Source organism: Filicampus tigris, chromosome 10 (genome assembly GCF_054856515.1).
Source record: "Filicampus tigris isolate MCC_2025a chromosome 10, RoL_Ftig_1.0, whole genome shotgun sequence".
Taxonomy (NCBI): Eukaryota; Metazoa; Chordata; class Actinopteri; order Syngnathiformes; family Syngnathidae; genus Filicampus; species Filicampus tigris.
In genome coordinates, this window is record NC_141226.1 from 5,424,894 (window position 1) to 5,442,049 (window position 17,156).

General features: G+C 41.6%; 1 protein-coding gene across 2 annotated transcripts in view; it reads left to right on the top strand.

Annotated features, from left to right (window-relative positions):
- Positions 1–16,483, top strand: part of LOC147140451 (nucleoprotein TPR-like) — a 34,366-nt gene extending 17,883 nt beyond the window's left edge. The window contains exons 25-55 of one of the 2 annotated variants that reach the window (XM_086042712.1): positions 413–616; positions 728–909; positions 1,047–1,194; positions 1,337–1,474; positions 1,697–1,828; positions 2,385–2,515; positions 2,765–2,975; positions 3,047–3,178; positions 4,005–4,118; positions 6,282–6,365; positions 7,003–7,206; positions 7,299–7,337; positions 8,316–8,507; positions 8,674–8,785; positions 8,860–9,044; positions 9,203–9,273; positions 10,196–10,395; positions 10,512–10,703; positions 11,007–11,122; positions 11,233–11,304; positions 11,554–11,802; positions 11,883–12,090; positions 12,158–12,357; positions 12,871–12,942; positions 13,731–13,822; positions 13,946–14,058; positions 15,195–15,293; positions 15,380–15,518; positions 15,612–15,739; positions 15,904–16,017; positions 16,162–16,483. In XM_086042712.1, coding sequence (XP_085898838.1) covers positions 413–616; positions 728–909; positions 1,047–1,194; positions 1,337–1,474; positions 1,697–1,828; positions 2,385–2,515; positions 2,765–2,975; positions 3,047–3,178; positions 4,005–4,118; positions 6,282–6,365; positions 7,003–7,206; positions 7,299–7,337; positions 8,316–8,507; positions 8,674–8,785; positions 8,860–9,044; positions 9,203–9,273; positions 10,196–10,395; positions 10,512–10,703; positions 11,007–11,122; positions 11,233–11,304; positions 11,554–11,802; positions 11,883–12,090; positions 12,158–12,357; positions 12,871–12,942; positions 13,731–13,822; positions 13,946–14,058; positions 15,195–15,293; positions 15,380–15,518; positions 15,612–15,739; positions 15,904–16,017; positions 16,162–16,211 — 4,323 coding nt within the window. In that variant the 3' untranslated portion in view covers positions 16,212–16,483. The remainder of the gene's footprint in view (positions 1–412; positions 617–727; positions 910–1,046; positions 1,195–1,336; positions 1,475–1,696; positions 1,829–2,384; positions 2,516–2,764; positions 2,976–3,046; positions 3,179–4,004; positions 4,119–6,281; positions 6,366–7,002; positions 7,207–7,298; positions 7,338–8,315; positions 8,508–8,673; positions 8,786–8,859; positions 9,045–9,202; positions 9,274–10,195; positions 10,396–10,511; positions 10,704–11,006; positions 11,123–11,232; positions 11,305–11,553; positions 11,803–11,882; positions 12,091–12,157; positions 12,358–12,870; positions 12,943–13,730; positions 13,823–13,945; positions 14,059–15,194; positions 15,294–15,379; positions 15,519–15,611; positions 15,740–15,903; positions 16,018–16,161) is intronic. The other variant, XM_086042713.1, reaches the window with a different exon arrangement.
- Positions 16,484–17,156: the final 673 nt, after the last annotated feature.

Genomic DNA, 17,156 nt, shown 5'->3' on the forward strand with positions numbered 1-17,156 from the left:
CACATACACACTAACACTGCCAGTAGGCACATGCTCTCATGCACTTTACGAGAGCACTTCACTGCACTGCTACCCTCCATTTGGCTCCAGCACTGGGTCGGGAGTTGTAATCACACCAAAGCATTGCATGATAGAACAGGTCAAAGGTGATGGTGCTCTTGCAGTATCAACCTTTACAAGATACCTCATTGTATGAGCCAATTTTGATTGATCACTCTCTGTATTGCCTCGTAACACAAAATACAATGGAAGAAGAGTTTCCTTTGGATTGTTTGTATACATTTTAAAACTATACCTCATTGAAACTACTCACCCATTTTTTTTTCTACTAAGCCAAGTACACTTGTTAGTTGTGTGTGTATATCTGTCTTTGTGCTGGTTTTACGCATACTTTTTTGTTTTGTTTTCTTAGACTAAGCAAGCTGGTGAGGCTCAAGCTAAATATGAGCGAGAGCTGATGCTTCATGCTGCAGACGTGGAAGTCCTTAAGGAGTTAAAGAAAACATTGCAACAAGAGGCAGCACGGAAGAGCGAGGTGGAGGAACAACTGAACAAGTTCACCTCACTCTTACAAGAAAAAACTACAGGCTGGACAACTTTGGAGAAGCAGCTGAAGGTTGGAGGAATGACTCAGGAACCTTTACACAGAAACTACCACTAAATATCTTTCATCAAACTGTTGAAACTAGCAGTAGTCACTCATTTGTATTTACTTGGACTCTTTCAGGATGAATTGGCTAGTCAGAGTCGGCGCTGCGAAGAGCTGGGAGAGCAAAATTCTCTCCTGCACCAACAAATGGATGAAATGGCTGCAAGGAGTCGTCAACAGCAGCAGCCGCAGCAGCAGCAGCTTGACTTAACATTCAATGAGGAAGGGAAGACGCTTGAGCAGATACAAGAAATACTCAGGTATAGTGGTGTAACATACACGTCAAAACGTGGATGTGGAGGAGGGATTCAAAGTTACCAGTTCCCATGAGTGAGTCAGATGTTTAATTTAGTTTAGTAGCAAGCAACGGAATTTGAAAACTCTATGCATGATGTAGGTTTGTGCGGAAAGAGAAGGAAATTGCTGTGGCCCAAAGTGAGGCCTCTGAAGGCGAAGCTCTCCGTTACAAACAGCGAATGGAACACCAAAACCAAGAACTTAAGGAGCTTCAGGAAACTCTGAATGCAGAGAGAGAGAAGCTGCAGGTAGGAAATTATTAAATGGATGGATGGATCAACAAACATTTTTGAACATCTAATTTATGATCAAAGCAGACAATACGGTATTGTCTGTAAGGAAGGCTGGGCTATAATTAGACACAAACACCAGATTTTGTCATGCTCTCAGACCACAGCAAAGACCCTGTCTCATAAAGAGGCTCAGCTGAAGAACATGGGAAATATCAGCACTCTCCAAGAGACCAACAAGATGCTGAAAATGGAGAGAGAGAAATTGGAGCAAGAGCTACAGCTAGCGCAAGCAAAGGTAAGATTATCCCCTGGTTACGATTGATCGTCTTAATTTAACCTTTATTTATCGAGGCAATTTTCAATGCCGATCGATACCTAAGAGCATTTACAATTTCTGTAATGGATAAAAATACAACAATATAATAATTTAAAAACATTCTAGACTTGAGTTTTCACGGATTATGGTCTTGTTTCTATTCGGTTGCATTCTGACGCCTCCCTTTTTCTTATCAATTAGGTGAAGAAGCTGGAATCCAACATTAGCCCACTACATGAGTCATTGTCTCATCTTTCTGACAGAAATGGCTCTCTACAGGCTGATAAAAGGTTGTTAGAAGAAGACATTAAACACTTGAAAGCCAAAGTACAGGTAGGCCTTGAGCGCACTGTGTAGCTGGCTTTGGGTGTTACAGTGAATGACTAGCTTTATCCTGTAGAGTACAGTTAACTTGTGACCTGGATCATTAGTAATGAACATCTCTCAGTGTACTCACATGGGAAATCTGGGCCTGTTTAATTGAACACGAAGTTGATACAGTCTCAGAAAGCCATGACTCTTTCTGTGGTACGAATAGTAACTGGTGCATACATAGATTGATTGTACCTGTCTGTCATGTAAATGGAAGAGAATTGAATTGTTCTTCCTACCACTTTGTGTTGCTACCGTAGATAGATTTTTGCAATTTCATAAAGAATAATTTTCTAGCGGGTGAAATTGGATGATTTTTTTCATAGCAGCACTGTTAATCTTTCACTGCACATTGTGCCACCGCAGTTCGGAATCACTCGTGTAGAGACAAGCTCTTACATACAATGCAGAGTTATTGCTCCACTTAATCTCTACTTAGGTAACACTCTGTGTCCTAATGTTGTTGCGCAGAACCATATGCTTTAAATCTGCAATTTCTATCACTCCATCCCCACAGCAACTTGTTAGCCAGCAGAAAGATGGTGACGTTGAGGAAAAGCAAAAACTCACTGCCGAAAGAGAAGCACAGCAGAGGCGTATTTCCCAGCTTGTTGAAGAGACGGCCAAGCTGAAGACTGAGCTTGCCAGGTAAAAACAAACATAAAAATGCTAAAATCCATAATCCACTAATGTATAATGTAATGAACGTTTACTATATGCTGCCAAAATGACATGAACCAAGTTGCATATATCTGTAACATAAAATAAATTATTACTTTACACCGACGGTGATATTGCAAAGAAACATTACTTTCAAATGCAGGTAACTAGTAATATGAAATGTTACATTTTTGAAGTAACTTTCCCAACATTGTGAATTCCGTCATATCATCCCAGATCCAGCACCAGCACTAACTCAGCGCAGTCTCAAGTGAAAAGTCTAAGAGAGTCCGTGACCCGCCTAACAGCAGAGCGAGACACACTGAAGAAAGAAGTAGGAACAAAAAACAATGATATTCTTGAAAAAAACAAGACCATCACACAGGTGAAAAAGATAGGGCGCCGCTACAAGACCCAGTATGAGGAGCTAAAAGCCCAGCATGATAAGGTGAGTCTGGAGTTTGTAGCATTGGTTGTCATGTTGTAAACGGCTGTGGTAAGATCTTCTTTGTTTTCCAGCTGATGGAGGAAACGTCAGCTAAAACACAAGGTGAAACAAGTCAGGTGGACCAGCAGGACCTCACGAAAAGTCAAGAAGAGTTCAACAAGGTCAAAGAAGAGCTGACCACATTGAAAGAGGCGATGCAGGAAGTGAGCAGCATTATTAACCCCTACAAACATACAGCACCATGCAGCCATGATCAAAGAGGATATGCGCTAGTTTTAAGGAATATGAACGTACAATTATATACAGCACACACGTAGGATTGTATGATTTCATCAATGTTAATTGTACTGACTCTTTTCTAAGTGCAAAGGCTTTAATGTTAGCGTTTTTAATTGGACTCTATTATCTTCCGCAATTTGAGTGGCACAATCAGGCAGCTTTGCCTCCTAGCTGGACCAGAGTAGCACGGTTGTCATTATATGTGCATTTAATCGAGGCAAGCTATCGAATAATTCCCTGCGTATTTGCAGTTCACTATTCACAAATTCATCTGTCAGGTTTTTGAGCCAAAAGCCCCATCCGATAAGGAAGTAGTCTATTAGTCAACAAGGAAGGGATACGTCTCGACAGAGACAAGCTTTGTATGCTGCAGAGAAGCTAAGTTTAGCCTGCGTTGTTTGCCACTTGTGTACAAGCGCACCTGTGATGCATTTTTTTCCATAATCAAAATGTCTGTAAACCATTCATTTTCACAATGATGTGAAATGAGTATGAAATGGTGTTAACATGTTTTGGAATCATAGTTTGTGGTATATTTACAGTTTGGTTTGAATCATTAATATAGGCAATTGCGAATATTTTTATGGGGACCCTCAATTACGAACACCCCGACCACCCCCCCACCCACACTATTAGTGACTGGGTTCGGTCCATATTCCCTGAAAATAGTGGGAAAATTCCGCAGAGTAAATAAAGCAATGATGAAGTTGTAGTATGGCGTTGCCAGTAAAATTGGTTTACTTTCTCCAGGCCAAAAAGTCTGAGCAGGAGCTTCAGAATGCCCAAAAGGAAAACCAGCAGACCAAGGAAAAGTTACAGGAGATCCAAAACCAGTTGACACTGAACCAGAATCAGCTAACACAGGTATAGTAATCACAAGCTTAGTTTTGTTTTGAGCAGGAGCTGCAATCTGTGTTCTTCAGAAAAGTACAGAGGGTGGGCGTTTTTTCTTAATATGCTGTGGCTTGCGGAAGTCTTTTGCCCCCTTTAGCTTTTTGACCTTTTGCCATATTTCAGTCATCAAACATAAAGATATACAAAATTGATTTTTTTGGGGGGTGAAGAATCAACAAGGGGAACACAATCGTGAAGTGGAACGAAATTCATACGATATTTTACCTTTTTTTTTTTTTTTTTTAATTAAAAAAAACCCCGAAAAGTGGGGCGTGCTAAATTGTTCGGCACCCGATTACAGCTGCAAGTCTTTTAGTTATATCTCTATCAGTTTTGCACATTTAGAAACTAGGGTTGTCACAATACTAACATTTATCTATGGATACCCAGGAAAATACTAGATACCATTTCGATACCACAGTGATTAAAAAAAACTGACAAATACTTTAAAAAGACATAAAAATTTTTTTTGGGGAACAAGACTGGCTGGTTGGCCCTCCTGCCACCACCGCACTGTCCATACTTAGCAGCAGTTAACAGAACTGCAAGCAGGGTCTCTGTGAGTGCTCTCCTGCAGGGCCGCCACAAACGATTATTTTGCTAGTCGACTATTGACCAACAGTAGTTGCGATTATTCGAATTAGTGGATCATATATAAATCACGGCATAATCGCACCTGGTGCTCTTATATGACCATCGGTATCTTACAGCTTGAATTCTTTAAGGTATGTGCAAATGAATAAGAAAGACAATTAAGATGATAGTACATCCATCCATTCAACTTGTATTAAACTTTGCAGCTTGTACCACCATTCCTGATATGTTTATAAATGGAGTAATTCAAATTAAAGGTGACACTGGCCTTCATTTTTTAGCTGTAAATGTTTAGTGCATTTTAAAATGGAACCCAAAACTATACACTATGCTGAGTTGCACTAATACTATGAAACTACCTATGAATACAAAAAGAAATAGTTGAAAACATATTTCACATTTCTTGGGCACCAACCCTTTTTTTTTTTTTTTTCTATGTAGAAGGGAGATTAAATTATATGAGTAAAATTAGAGAAATGCACTGTGCTAAAGAAAACTATCCATCCATCCATTATCGATACCGCTTATCCTCACAAGGGTCGCGGGGCGTGCTGGAGCCTATCCCAGCTGTCTTCGGGCAGTAGGCGGGGGACACCCTGAATTGGTCTCCAGCCAATAGCAGGGCTCACAGAGACAAACATCCGCACTCACAATCACACCTAGGGGCAATTTAGAGGGTCCAATCAATTTACCATGCATGTTTTTGGATTGTGGGAGGAAACCGGAGGACCTGGAGAAAACCCACGCAGGCACGGGGAGAACATGCAAACTCCGCACAGGGAGGCCAGAGCCGGGATCGAACCCATGACCTCTGAACTGTGAGGCGGACGTGCTAACCAGTCGACCACCGTGCCGCTAAAGAAAAACTAAACATGAATTAATTTTTAAACAACTATTCTTTTTACTGACCTTTACAATTATAGTGGGACTAGATTACACACAGGTGGACTCTATCATCATCAGCATCATCATCAGTCCTTTAGGTCAACATTGGATTATTCCAAAACATCAGGGAACTTTTGGAGTGAGTTGGTTGCACCGACAACATAGCATAATATCCCACATGCCCATCTTTTCAGTTTTTTTATTTCTAAAAAGTTCAAAATATTGCATGGATTTCTTTCCAACTCACTATTGTGTCCCACTTGGTATTGGTTCACAAAAAAAAAAATCCCAATTTTATGTCTTTATTTTTGAAGGCTGAAATGTGGCAAAAGGTCAAAACGTTCAAGGGGGTCAAATTCTTTCACAAGACACTGTATTTACATAGCTCTCTGTCAAAGTAGGTAAGATCTGAATCAGTCCACAAACCCACCATATCATCGCTGTCCTGTGAAAAACACATATCTCCATTTTTCTTATTTTTACATGAAAGGTGTTTCTGCGTTACAGACGTTGCATTAATGTGAAAAAGAAAAAAGTTTCCAAAATTGGAGATATGTGTTTTTCACAGGACAGCGACGATATGCACCTTTTAGTCTGCGACATTAGAGAAGTAGCATTAACTGAGCATTTCCCTTTTGATTGGTGTTTCTGTAGGCTCAAGCCCAGTTGTCCCAAACACAGACACAGTTGCAACAGAGTCAGAAAGAGCTTCAACAAGCAAAGACCCACACACAGCAGGTAAGCAGTGCTTCCCTGGAACACCGGCTGTCATATTTCCTCATGTGTCAACGTGTCATTCCGATTGAAATCATTCCGACTGTAACGTGATCTATTCCAATCTGCCGTTTGCATGCGCCACTACATTAATAAGAACAGCATCACGTGAACATCACTTGATTTATCAAGATGGTGCTCATTTGTCTGTTTAGCACAGTAGTTGTGATTGTTTTAACAATGTAATTATTAAAGCAACAGCTTGATTTAGAAATTAGTTACAAGTTGTTTAAAACATGTCCCTTCGCAGTCAAACTATGGTAGGACGCTGCCATTTTAAAGAGCGTCAATGACGACGTCACTATGCATTTATTTCAAAACAGCATGCGCAGAATGCATGCAGCCTTGCTATTCCGATTGAACAGACGTTTGTTTGGACTGGCAAATGTTTATACTACCCCTGTAAATACGAATGAAATGCCATTCGGATACGGCCTTTTTATTCCGATTTTATTCCGATAAAGGTGTTTGCATGGAGCATTTTCATTTCGTTTGGTCATTCGGTTTCATTCTAAACAGAATATAAGGCTCCATGTAAACCCGGCTGGTGTTCCTGAGAGTTTCCCAAAATAAATCCACAATAACCATCCTGAACTACCAGTTGAAATTACAGATGCAGAACCAACTGAAATCATCTCAGTGTCAGGCTCAGGCCCGTCAAAATCAGACTCAACTAATGCAGAAGGAGCTCCAGCTGGCTAAAGATTCTCTACAGCAAAACCTTACCAATCAGAAGAAACTCCAGGAGACGCACCAACAGGAGATGAACAATTTGAAAACCTCTTTGAGCCAAGCAGAGAATCAGGTGAGTTACTTAATGTTCCGATGTTCGCTCAGATATGTGTAGGGAATAAAAAAAAAACATGCAGCGTTTTGTATCTCCTTGCTTCTTCATAGGTGTCTCAACTCCAAGGCCAGGTGGACACTCTGCATAAGGTAAGAAATATTCTAAACCAGTGGTCCCTAACCACGGGCCGCGGGCCACTTAGGACCGGGCTGCGGAGAACCGCATAGATGAAAGACTAAAAAAACTTACAGTACTTCCGGTTTATTAATTATCCAAGGCTGAAAAAATATGTATTTTGAAAGGTGACGGAATTCTCTCTGTTAAATCGGTCTTTGACGGGCTCTTGATGCATGTCAAGATGCTAATTGTCTTGGCCGCGTAAAGCTAATATTAAACCCACAAGCTAGCAAAATGAGGGGAAAAAACTGAACACGCGCAAAGCCAGCTCTGCACAATATGCGGTGAGCGGCTCTTGCAATTTAGCATTATGGTGAGTTATATATTTTCATGCACTTTATACAGTGTGTCCCATAAGAATGTATATACATTTTAGCAGCTGATAACCATTTTTTGGGGGCCGGGGTTCTTTGTAAATTAAACCAATTGAAATTAATGATGGCAGCCAGATTAAACTTTGAAGAAAGGAAGTACCGTATTTTCAGGACGCACCAGCCATAAAATGCATAATACAGAAGAAAAAAACATATATAAATTGCACTGGAGTACAAATCGGCTGCTAATATAATTATAAAAATGTGGCTTTCCATTTTTTGTTACATCTGCAAAATCGCTCAGTTTTTGCGTTGCTTGTATCATTCATATACTTTTTCTGTGGTGTCTGTTGCATATTTGAGTGTTATCATAGTGACCATATGAAAGCGTTGTTGTTACCCTCGTTATGGTGTTGGTGATACTAGAAAATAAACTGTTGATTTGCGTTTGTTGTAGCATTTTATTGCTGTAATCAGGCAACCACCCGCTCACTTCCTTACCCCACTAAATCAGGCAAATGCACGCCACCCCGCGAAAGTTATGCTCTTGTATGAACCTGTCCACAACAACAACAACAACATTTCACTTTACATAAAATGCAAACGAAAGGTTTATTATCTAATTTTGCTTGTCAGATGATGTCTTCTCAAGAAGCCGAAAATAAGCGCCTTCAAGAACAGCTACAGGGAGTCAACCAAGCCAATGAAGCGCTCATAGCTGCACAGACTAACCAGAACCAGAACTTGTCTGTGCAGGCCAGTGATGATAATGCTGCAATTGATGCAAATCAGCCATTACAAGAAGAGCTTGCAAAACTCAGACAGGAGGTATGTTTTTGACTGTAGTTTTAAGACGTCAACTGAATCTTTACTAGGCAAATGTCATTAAATGATGGAGACCATTGATCTGTAACTTCTTGTTGTGCGAAAAAAAAATATGAATATATCCATTTCAATACATACTATCTAAAGTAATTGGAATGCTTTCTTCCAGCTGCTTGAGAGCAAGAACAAGGAGGAGCAACTCAGACAGCAGATGGCTGACAAAGAGGAGAAGACTAAGAAGGCCTTTGTCGGAGCCAAGACTAAAATCAACCAGCTGAATAGTAGGTTCCACATGTAACTGTACACTATTAAGTTATAATTTACACGTTTTTTACTGATGTTGCTTTTTATTCAGCTGCAAAAGACAATCTTAGCAAGGAGGTGGAAGACCTTAAGCAGAGTAAGGAGGAACTCGAGGTACGGATGAATGCATTGAAGTCACAGTATGAAGGAAGACTTCTTCGGCTTGACCGGGAACTGAGGGAGTCACAAACTCACACTGAACCCAGAGAGGAATCACAGGACCAGAGTGGGTCCAAGGTTAGTCTGACACTCTTAGAAATTATATTAATCCAACCTGAAACTTGAAAGTATCACATACATGGATGTGTTCTTGGTTTTTAAATTTTGAACATAGCAATTGTCACATGAGCTTCATCAGCTCTTGATTTGTCATGTAAAATTGTTTCTGTACTTAGGTGGGTGATCAGAACAGATCTGTAGACCAAAGACAAATCTCTTTGAAGAGTCCAGCCCAGGACAGGAGCAGGTTGGTGACTCCCAGATTAATGCCACAGTAGAAACTAGTGTTTTGTTTCAGATCGATGAATATTGTCTTTTAGAATCTCCAGGGTCAAACAAAATTAGAGATCGTCAGCCTCCAGTTTGTGTGGCCAGTCTTTCTAAGCGTATTACTATAGATAACGTTATTTACGGAGTCAAACGGTTAAATAAAAACTAAAAACCAACGTTTTAATGACCATTCAGGCCTAAAAATCAGACAACTACTGTAATGTTAATACATCAAATCATAAACACTCATGATGTGTACGTCATATGAGTTGTCATACATGCAACTCACACCTCATTTTTCAACAAATATTAGCTCTCAAGTGTGAAGATTAACTTCTGCAAAACATGAAATCATTAACACTCCTTTGGATTAACTCATTCAGTAACAGACATGTTCAGACCCTGTTTTACCCTAACGTTTGAAAAAAATACAAACAAGTTCCTGGGATTGAATGGCTGGACTGTGAAAAGACATAAATATGTCTTTTGGATTGAATGAGTTTAAAGGGACAACCGTAGATTGTTGGCTATTTCTCGATTGGTTAAGATTTGCACTCAATCCTATTGTCTGGACTTCATGTCTTTGCAGCTTTACCATCTTTACTACTGTATATATTAGCTTGTCCACATGGCTGCTGGCAGTCAACTCCTGGCTCATAGTTACATCTTTTTCAATTTTTGGGGTGTGCACCGCTACCCATTTGGGAATGTACTACCGGTACTACTTTGAGTGAATCCTTTGATGCTAGTTGGACTGTCTTTTTGGCGGGTCAAATTCTGCATTTAGCAACCTTTAGGACGTTAGAATTTTCATCTAGTATTTTATAATAAACAAAATGACATGGTTACTAAAAGTGTCTTCTAATACCTTTGAATGTCATTCAATGTTTATCTAACAGCTCAAGCTTGTCCGAACCGCCAACTGCCAATATCCGCCCCACTCCAAGTGCTCCATCACCTAGCAACAAAGCAACCCCTTCACCTGGCAGCAAGTCAACACCCCGTGCCAGTATCAGACCTATGGTTACCCCAGCAACCGTCCCCATGCCAACACCCACTGCCACTGTTATGCCAACCACACAGACTGAGAGCCAAGAGAGTAAGAAAACAAATACTGTTACTAGTAGTAGTCATTAGCTGTTGTAATAATTACAGTACTACACCAAGTACTGACGAATGGTCAGGCCTAAAGTATTCTCACTGGTTCTGTTGTAGTGTTGGTGACTGCAGGAGCCGCTGCCCACACTGTCATCTCCAGTCTAAACACACACACATCCATAACGCAACCAACCAGCACGCAGGCCACCGCATTTGTCCAGCCCACTCAGCAGCAGGCCACTTCTCAGGATGTCGGCAGCAGTATGGATACAGAACGCCCATCTACATCCTCCGCTATCATTGGACCATGTAAGCAGCACTGTGGTACCTTTTAAAGGGGAAGTCAACACAAACCATTTTTTTTCCAGAATATGTTCTATGCAGGCCCACTAGTCTAAAGACGGCATTCTGATTTATACTGCGTTTATGGAATATGAGAGCTCCTGAATTTTTAGATAGCTCAGGGTTGACTTCCCCTTTAAGCATTATCTTGTCCTCAAAACTGTGCATCTGCAAAGTGTCACACTGTTATGTGTCACATCTTATAAAAATGCAGCAATTGTTGTATCAAACCTCCATAATGGTGTTAAATGATATTCTGTTTGACTTCAGCAAGTTCAAAGAGAATTAGAGAGGATGATCTCGAGGAAGAGGAGATCAGACCAGAGAGTTCTCACGCCCCTTCAACTGCCAAAAAGCTCAGACTGAGACAAACTGTTGCCCTGCAGGTAAAAGCAAAACCCCTGATTTCCTTGAAACATACTTCTTTAGTTTCTTTGGCGTAAGTTGCTGTTCAAATGTCATTTTACTTAATTCATTGTAATTAAAATGTTTACAGATGGAAGGTGATGAGGAGATAGACGATCTGAGGGATGAAGGTGAAAGACAAGATTCACCTGACAACAGTCAGGTTAGTTTTCAGTGTCTTTCAATAAGGAAATCTTTGTAAGCCACAAACACTTCCAGACTTCCTGAATGTTTAAACCTCAACGTGAACTGGCACATTTCTAATTATTGGTACTACCTTTGCTTCCCCCAAGTCTATGAATGTGCTCAAATGATGATGTCATTGTGTAAATTTGATGCTAGTGAATGATTAAAACTGCTTTTCTGGTTGATTTCATGTCTGCAATCCACCATCTTGGTGTTTGGTGTGTAGGAGCTTCCAGAAGATTTTCCTGTTATCCCTGAAGACGACGACATCGAGGAGGAAGGCATGTCCCAATCGGTCCCTTCAGATCGGACGTCCCCTCAGGAGTCAGGTCTGACTCGTGAAGTTATTGTTATCGACACAGACAGCGAAAGCCGTGAGAGCAGAGGAGAGAAACCGGAGACCACAGGTGAAGAGGAGGAAGAGGGTGAAGAAGAAGAAGAAGAAGAAGAGGAGGAGGAGGAGGAGGAAGAAGAGGTGCACCATTTTTTTCTTACTGTCAAAACATATCTTGGTCTGATGGGCTGTTCGTTCTTAAAGCACTACTTTACTTTTAGTATAAGGCGGAGGTGGCAGAGGAGGAGGATGATGATGATGATGATGACGAGGAAGAGGATGGCGATGATCCAAGTAACCTTACTATGAAGGAAGGAGACGAGAGCAATGAGGAAGATGGGGATGCTGAAGATGAGGGACAGCAGTCACCAGTTCCCACCGGTGCTGAGGAGAATGATTCTCAGTGCGCCCCTGAGCCGTCCCACAGCAGTGAGCAACATCCAAAATGTGTTTGTCGCTATTTCGTATTTCCTATTGACGCTGTCATCTCCTCCAGGTGAAGCCAGCAGCAACACCGAGTCAGAAGCCCAAAGAGAGGCCGTCCACGTCCCCCCAACGTCCTCCCCATCTACGCCCTCCCCTTCCACTTCTTCACTTACACTCCGCCTACCCCAGCCCCGGCGGCCCCCACACTCCCTCCCCCCACGACTGTACATTCAACCCCCAGCTTCGGAGCTAGGACCCCCCCAGACGCAGGTAAACGTATGCCGGCTTACAGGCTCGGAAACCAGAAAGAACTTGTAAACCCCAAATAGTCTACAAAAACACACTGACAAACCTTGAAAATACATTTTCTACGAAAAATGGGGGACACTGTAATATGGGAATTTATGTTTTGCTCCTGATAATTACTTTAAACGTCTGTTTAAATGGGGTTAATAATTCAAATGAGCTCCAGTTTTTTGTGATACGTTTTGAGTTATATTTAACAAAGGCATGTGAATTATTTTTATTTCATATTTTTACATTTACGTATCCATTTTGAAGATAGTTTGAGTTAAAAAGAAAACAAAAACAGATGTGCTCATTACTGATCACTCCATCACTATTCCTCATGAGTACATTAGCAACTATTTGTAAAATGTAAAATGAATGCATTGTATTTGGAAGTTTGTTTGTTTTTTTTGCCTGGAAATGCACCATAAATGCAACCTCCAAGTTGACCGTTTCTTCTCTTAACTGGTGAGCTTTCTTTGGTGTGTTTTCCAGAGGCAATCCTCTCAACTCCGACGACCATCAGTTGGTCGAGGACCACAGCTGACGCCAGGGATAGGCAGTATGGTAAGGCATTGGCTTTGATGCTGCACTTTTAGAACCTTTCTGATGTGATGTCGGTTTTGTCTGCCTTGTACTGACGCTCCGTCCCAGTAGCTCAGCTTCCAGCGTAGGTTATATGTGTGATTTTAACAAACGCCTCCATTGGCTGCTAGTGTCAAAGAAGAAAGGTAACACCAAAGTGAAAAAGAGCTAATGGCTGTTACTACGAATGAAAAAAAACCAAGCAACGTATTACATGTAATGTTTTGAGCTGATGCGTGACCAAGGTCTGCTTTCCAATTGATGCACGGTGATCAAAATAGGATTGCTACAGTAGAACCCAACGTAGGAATTACTCCAATTTTAATATTAATGCAACGCTTTGATGACATCATAAGCTTAAGCATGTGGCTGTGCCTTCTTGGCTGCTCTTTTACAAGCTTAGCAGAACATACCCGGGAGATGTGTGCCTTTTATATGTCCGTACTTCATTGGAAGCCATTATACTGATTTCCCCCTCATAGAATCATCAAGAATCATGAATTGGAGGGCACACAAAAAAGAAGAATCAAATTGCAGATTTTCGTTATCGGGTCATACAAAGAGGACTGGAAAACAGCAATACTGCACAAATGTGTCTATAAGCATTTGTGATTGTGTCTTAATGTAGCACTGTACTTTGATATACCATAAAAAAGTTTTTTATTGATCTTGCAAAACAAGAGGAGATACATTCACAAACTCTGAAATCGTAATACTTAGATTATAGGCTGTCGTGCACTTGTGCTTAAAAGTGTGTTTTTGTATTTCAGCAACATTTCTTTGACGATGATGACAGGATGGTTCCAAGTACTCCTACTCTGGTTGTCCCCCACCGGACTGATGGTTTTGCTGAAGCAATCCAGTAAGAAGAACTCGGCAATATTTCTTTATTTCTTGCTGGGATAACAGTTTGATCCCAGAGCATCGCAATGTTTCAGCCCCCAGACAGCCAAAATTCATCACCCATGTGCATCTGTCACCTCAGTTCTCCTCAGGTTGCAGGTCTGTCCACCAGGTTTCGATTTGGACCTCCTGAAGATCTGCTCCCTCAGACTTCAGCGTCACACTCGGACCTGGGCCAGCTAGCCTCTCAAGGAGGTACGACACAACACACAAAATCACAAAATCGAACTCCAGTCAGTTACATTGATTGATTAAATTGAACCGATTAAAGATAACTATAAAGACAAAAAATACAATTTAAAATATCTGGTAGCAAAGCTAACTTTCAAGGAATGTTTTGAGTACATTGTCACGTGCAATGCTGTGTACATCCATGCTTCTCCAGCACTGCACTGTAAATGCTTATTTGTGGAAGGCGATACCCCAAAGCAATATCTTACAATGTCAATGTAACATATCAAAAAACCTCACAAACTAATAAGCTCTTGGAGTGCATGCAATATTTACCCGCATGCAATAGTACCCGCCTGCATATTTAACCGACCCACGTGCTTCCAGTCTGTCACTCGTCGACGACAGCCAGTCGGCGTCGAGAACGTAATCTTCTCGACGCAGGCAGCAAACGTGGTGCCAAACAAAGAAAAAATATCAAACAAAAACAACCGACACACACACCGTGGTAAAAAACAATATGGGCAACACTGTTTTATTTTTGATTTTTTCCTTACTCGGCCGTATGTCAGGAGTGCGGCACCTGCATGTGACGTGCTACCGGGTAAGTCCATTCTCCGCGTCTTTTGGCTAACTTGGACCGACGGGGACCATGTGGGTTGATTAAATATGCAGACAGGAACTCGGTGACGGTTAGGCGATGGCCAGCTCTGGCAATAGCATTGACCAACTGCCTTAGGACTACTTTATCTTTATAGCAGGCTCATTTTTGTCAAAAGACATTTATTGTTTTACCTGTCTGTGATGTGTGATCTTGAGGGGGGGGGCGCTAGCACATCCTTTACTTGATCGACACCACGTATTCACCCAGCATTTGATCTTTTTTGTATGCCCAATATAATCTTCGTGCAAAAATTGAACTGAGGCGACTGGTCATTTATTTGAACGATTTAAGCCACACTTTCATTCAGCATAAAAAACGTGCTAAAATACCATGGATTTTTTGGGGTTTAGTGTCTTTACCCCCCCCCCCCCCCCCCCAAAACCAACACACAAAAAAAATGGGCAACTGGAGCAAATTGACCAACACATCATCTGATTTTGAACAGAGAAAGCAAACAGTAGGTGTGAAAACCACTAACCTGCTATTGTGTGATCAGGTCTGGGCATGTATGAGTCTCCACTGTTCCTGGCTGCTCATGACGAGGATGGAGGAGGAAGAAGTGTCCCCACAACACCTTTGCAGGTGGCTGCACCAGGTGAGTGACACACACATACTCCTGCGCGCATTTATAATTGAGTATCCAAGAATGCCTTGACCTTGTGTCTTCACTTTGTACGGCAGTGACTGTCTTCACGGAGTCTGTGCCCTCAGACAGTGGGGACAACATGGCGTCCCAGTCTGTTCCCATGGTAACTGCCTCTACTGGGATGTCCACAATCGGTGACGATGTAGATGAGGTGTTCATGGAACAAGAAGAAGGGTGAGCTGCTTTTTGGAAATGTCTGTGTGGATGACTTTTTGCCCCCCCGTGCGAGTGTGCTTCCTGTCTAACACTGCTTTTTATCTCTTTTAGTCCATCTGCTGAGGCTTCTTTAGACAGCCACACTGACATGGAGAGTGCAGGACAGCAGAGTGAAGATGCATCACTTCCATCCACCAGTCAAGACCCTGATTCCTCTACAATTTTCAACACATTGTGCAGTAAGATGTTTGAATAGACTCAAGAGGGAAATGTTCTCATTAATTTCATTCTCCTAAAAGTGATCATAATATAGCAGGACGTGTGCAATCAGGTGATGGTAAGAGGAAAGTCAGAGGAAAATATTGCCGATGCCGTCCTGTTTCACTATTTGCTCCGTTTCCAGACACCAGCAGCGTCACTCAGAGGCGCGCGGTGACCAGTCAACCTGTGATGAGCACCCCGCTCAGCAGAGGAACCAGAGGCAGGGGCGAAGGACGCATGCTAATCAGCCGCAGAGGTAAGAAAATAAAGTGCTTTGCACAGTCAAATGGACTGATGTAGCTGTTTATTTGAACAGCAACTTTAAATGTGCACGCAACATAATCTGAACTTTATATTGCTGCTATGCTCTAAAACCTTTTCCCTTTCCCCTTTGTGTTAGGGACAATTGGTCGATCAAGAGGAGGATTTGGCAGAGGGAGCTCCATCTAAATATCAGTTCACCACACATGCTACGGAATCAAAAAACACATCCATAATGGTGATCGATGTATTCTTGAGTTTGTTAAACTCTCTTCACAAATACGTGAGATCTTGTTTGAGTTTTGTTATTGTACAGTCAGTGGTCATGTAATGTTGGCATCAGAGACTTTTTTTGTTTTTGTCTGCGCGTTCAATGCTTTTTCAGTCATACTGTTGTCATTTTGATTAGTCTTATTTTCTCAATAATACCATGTTCTTATAATAAAGTTAATATGACAAAGCATTGTTGTTGAACTGAGTAATGTTTGGTTTTGAAGGTACAGATGTGAATTGTTGTAAGCAAACCTGCTTAGTAAGGTGTTCTTTCCAGTGCTATCTCTTCTACCAAATGTTAAACGTGAGTTTTCTAACTGCTGACAGTGAACGACATCGGCGGAGGGGCTAAGGATGGCCCAAGATGATGAGCCAGCACCAGAAAATCACCAAAGACTTGGAAGCTCTAGAAAAAAACTGCAGGGAATAGACTACATATGTTAATCATTCACTGTTTTGGATCTTTCCCTACTACAACACACTTGACTCAAATGATCAGAATGGTGTCAGACTTCTACCAAGCATGCTGATGATCTGATCATCTGAATCAGGTGTGTTATAGTAGGAAGAGATCCAAAACAGGTAGGATTTGGAGTTCCATACCCCTGAAATAGACTGACGCTCATGTATTTATTCTGTCTTTAGTCTATTTTTCGCACCGAGGAAGAATAGTGAGAATTTGTTACTTGGGGGACAGATTTCAGTGAGGGACCAGACTCTGAACAGGCTTCCATGGAGCCAAAGAGTCACTAAAGCCCAATCCCATTACCCGCACTTGGATCCTATAGACGTTTGGCGTTGGAATCGCTGATGGAAGCCCCTTTAAAATCAGTGGCGGACCGGCCTGTAGGCGGGCAGCCT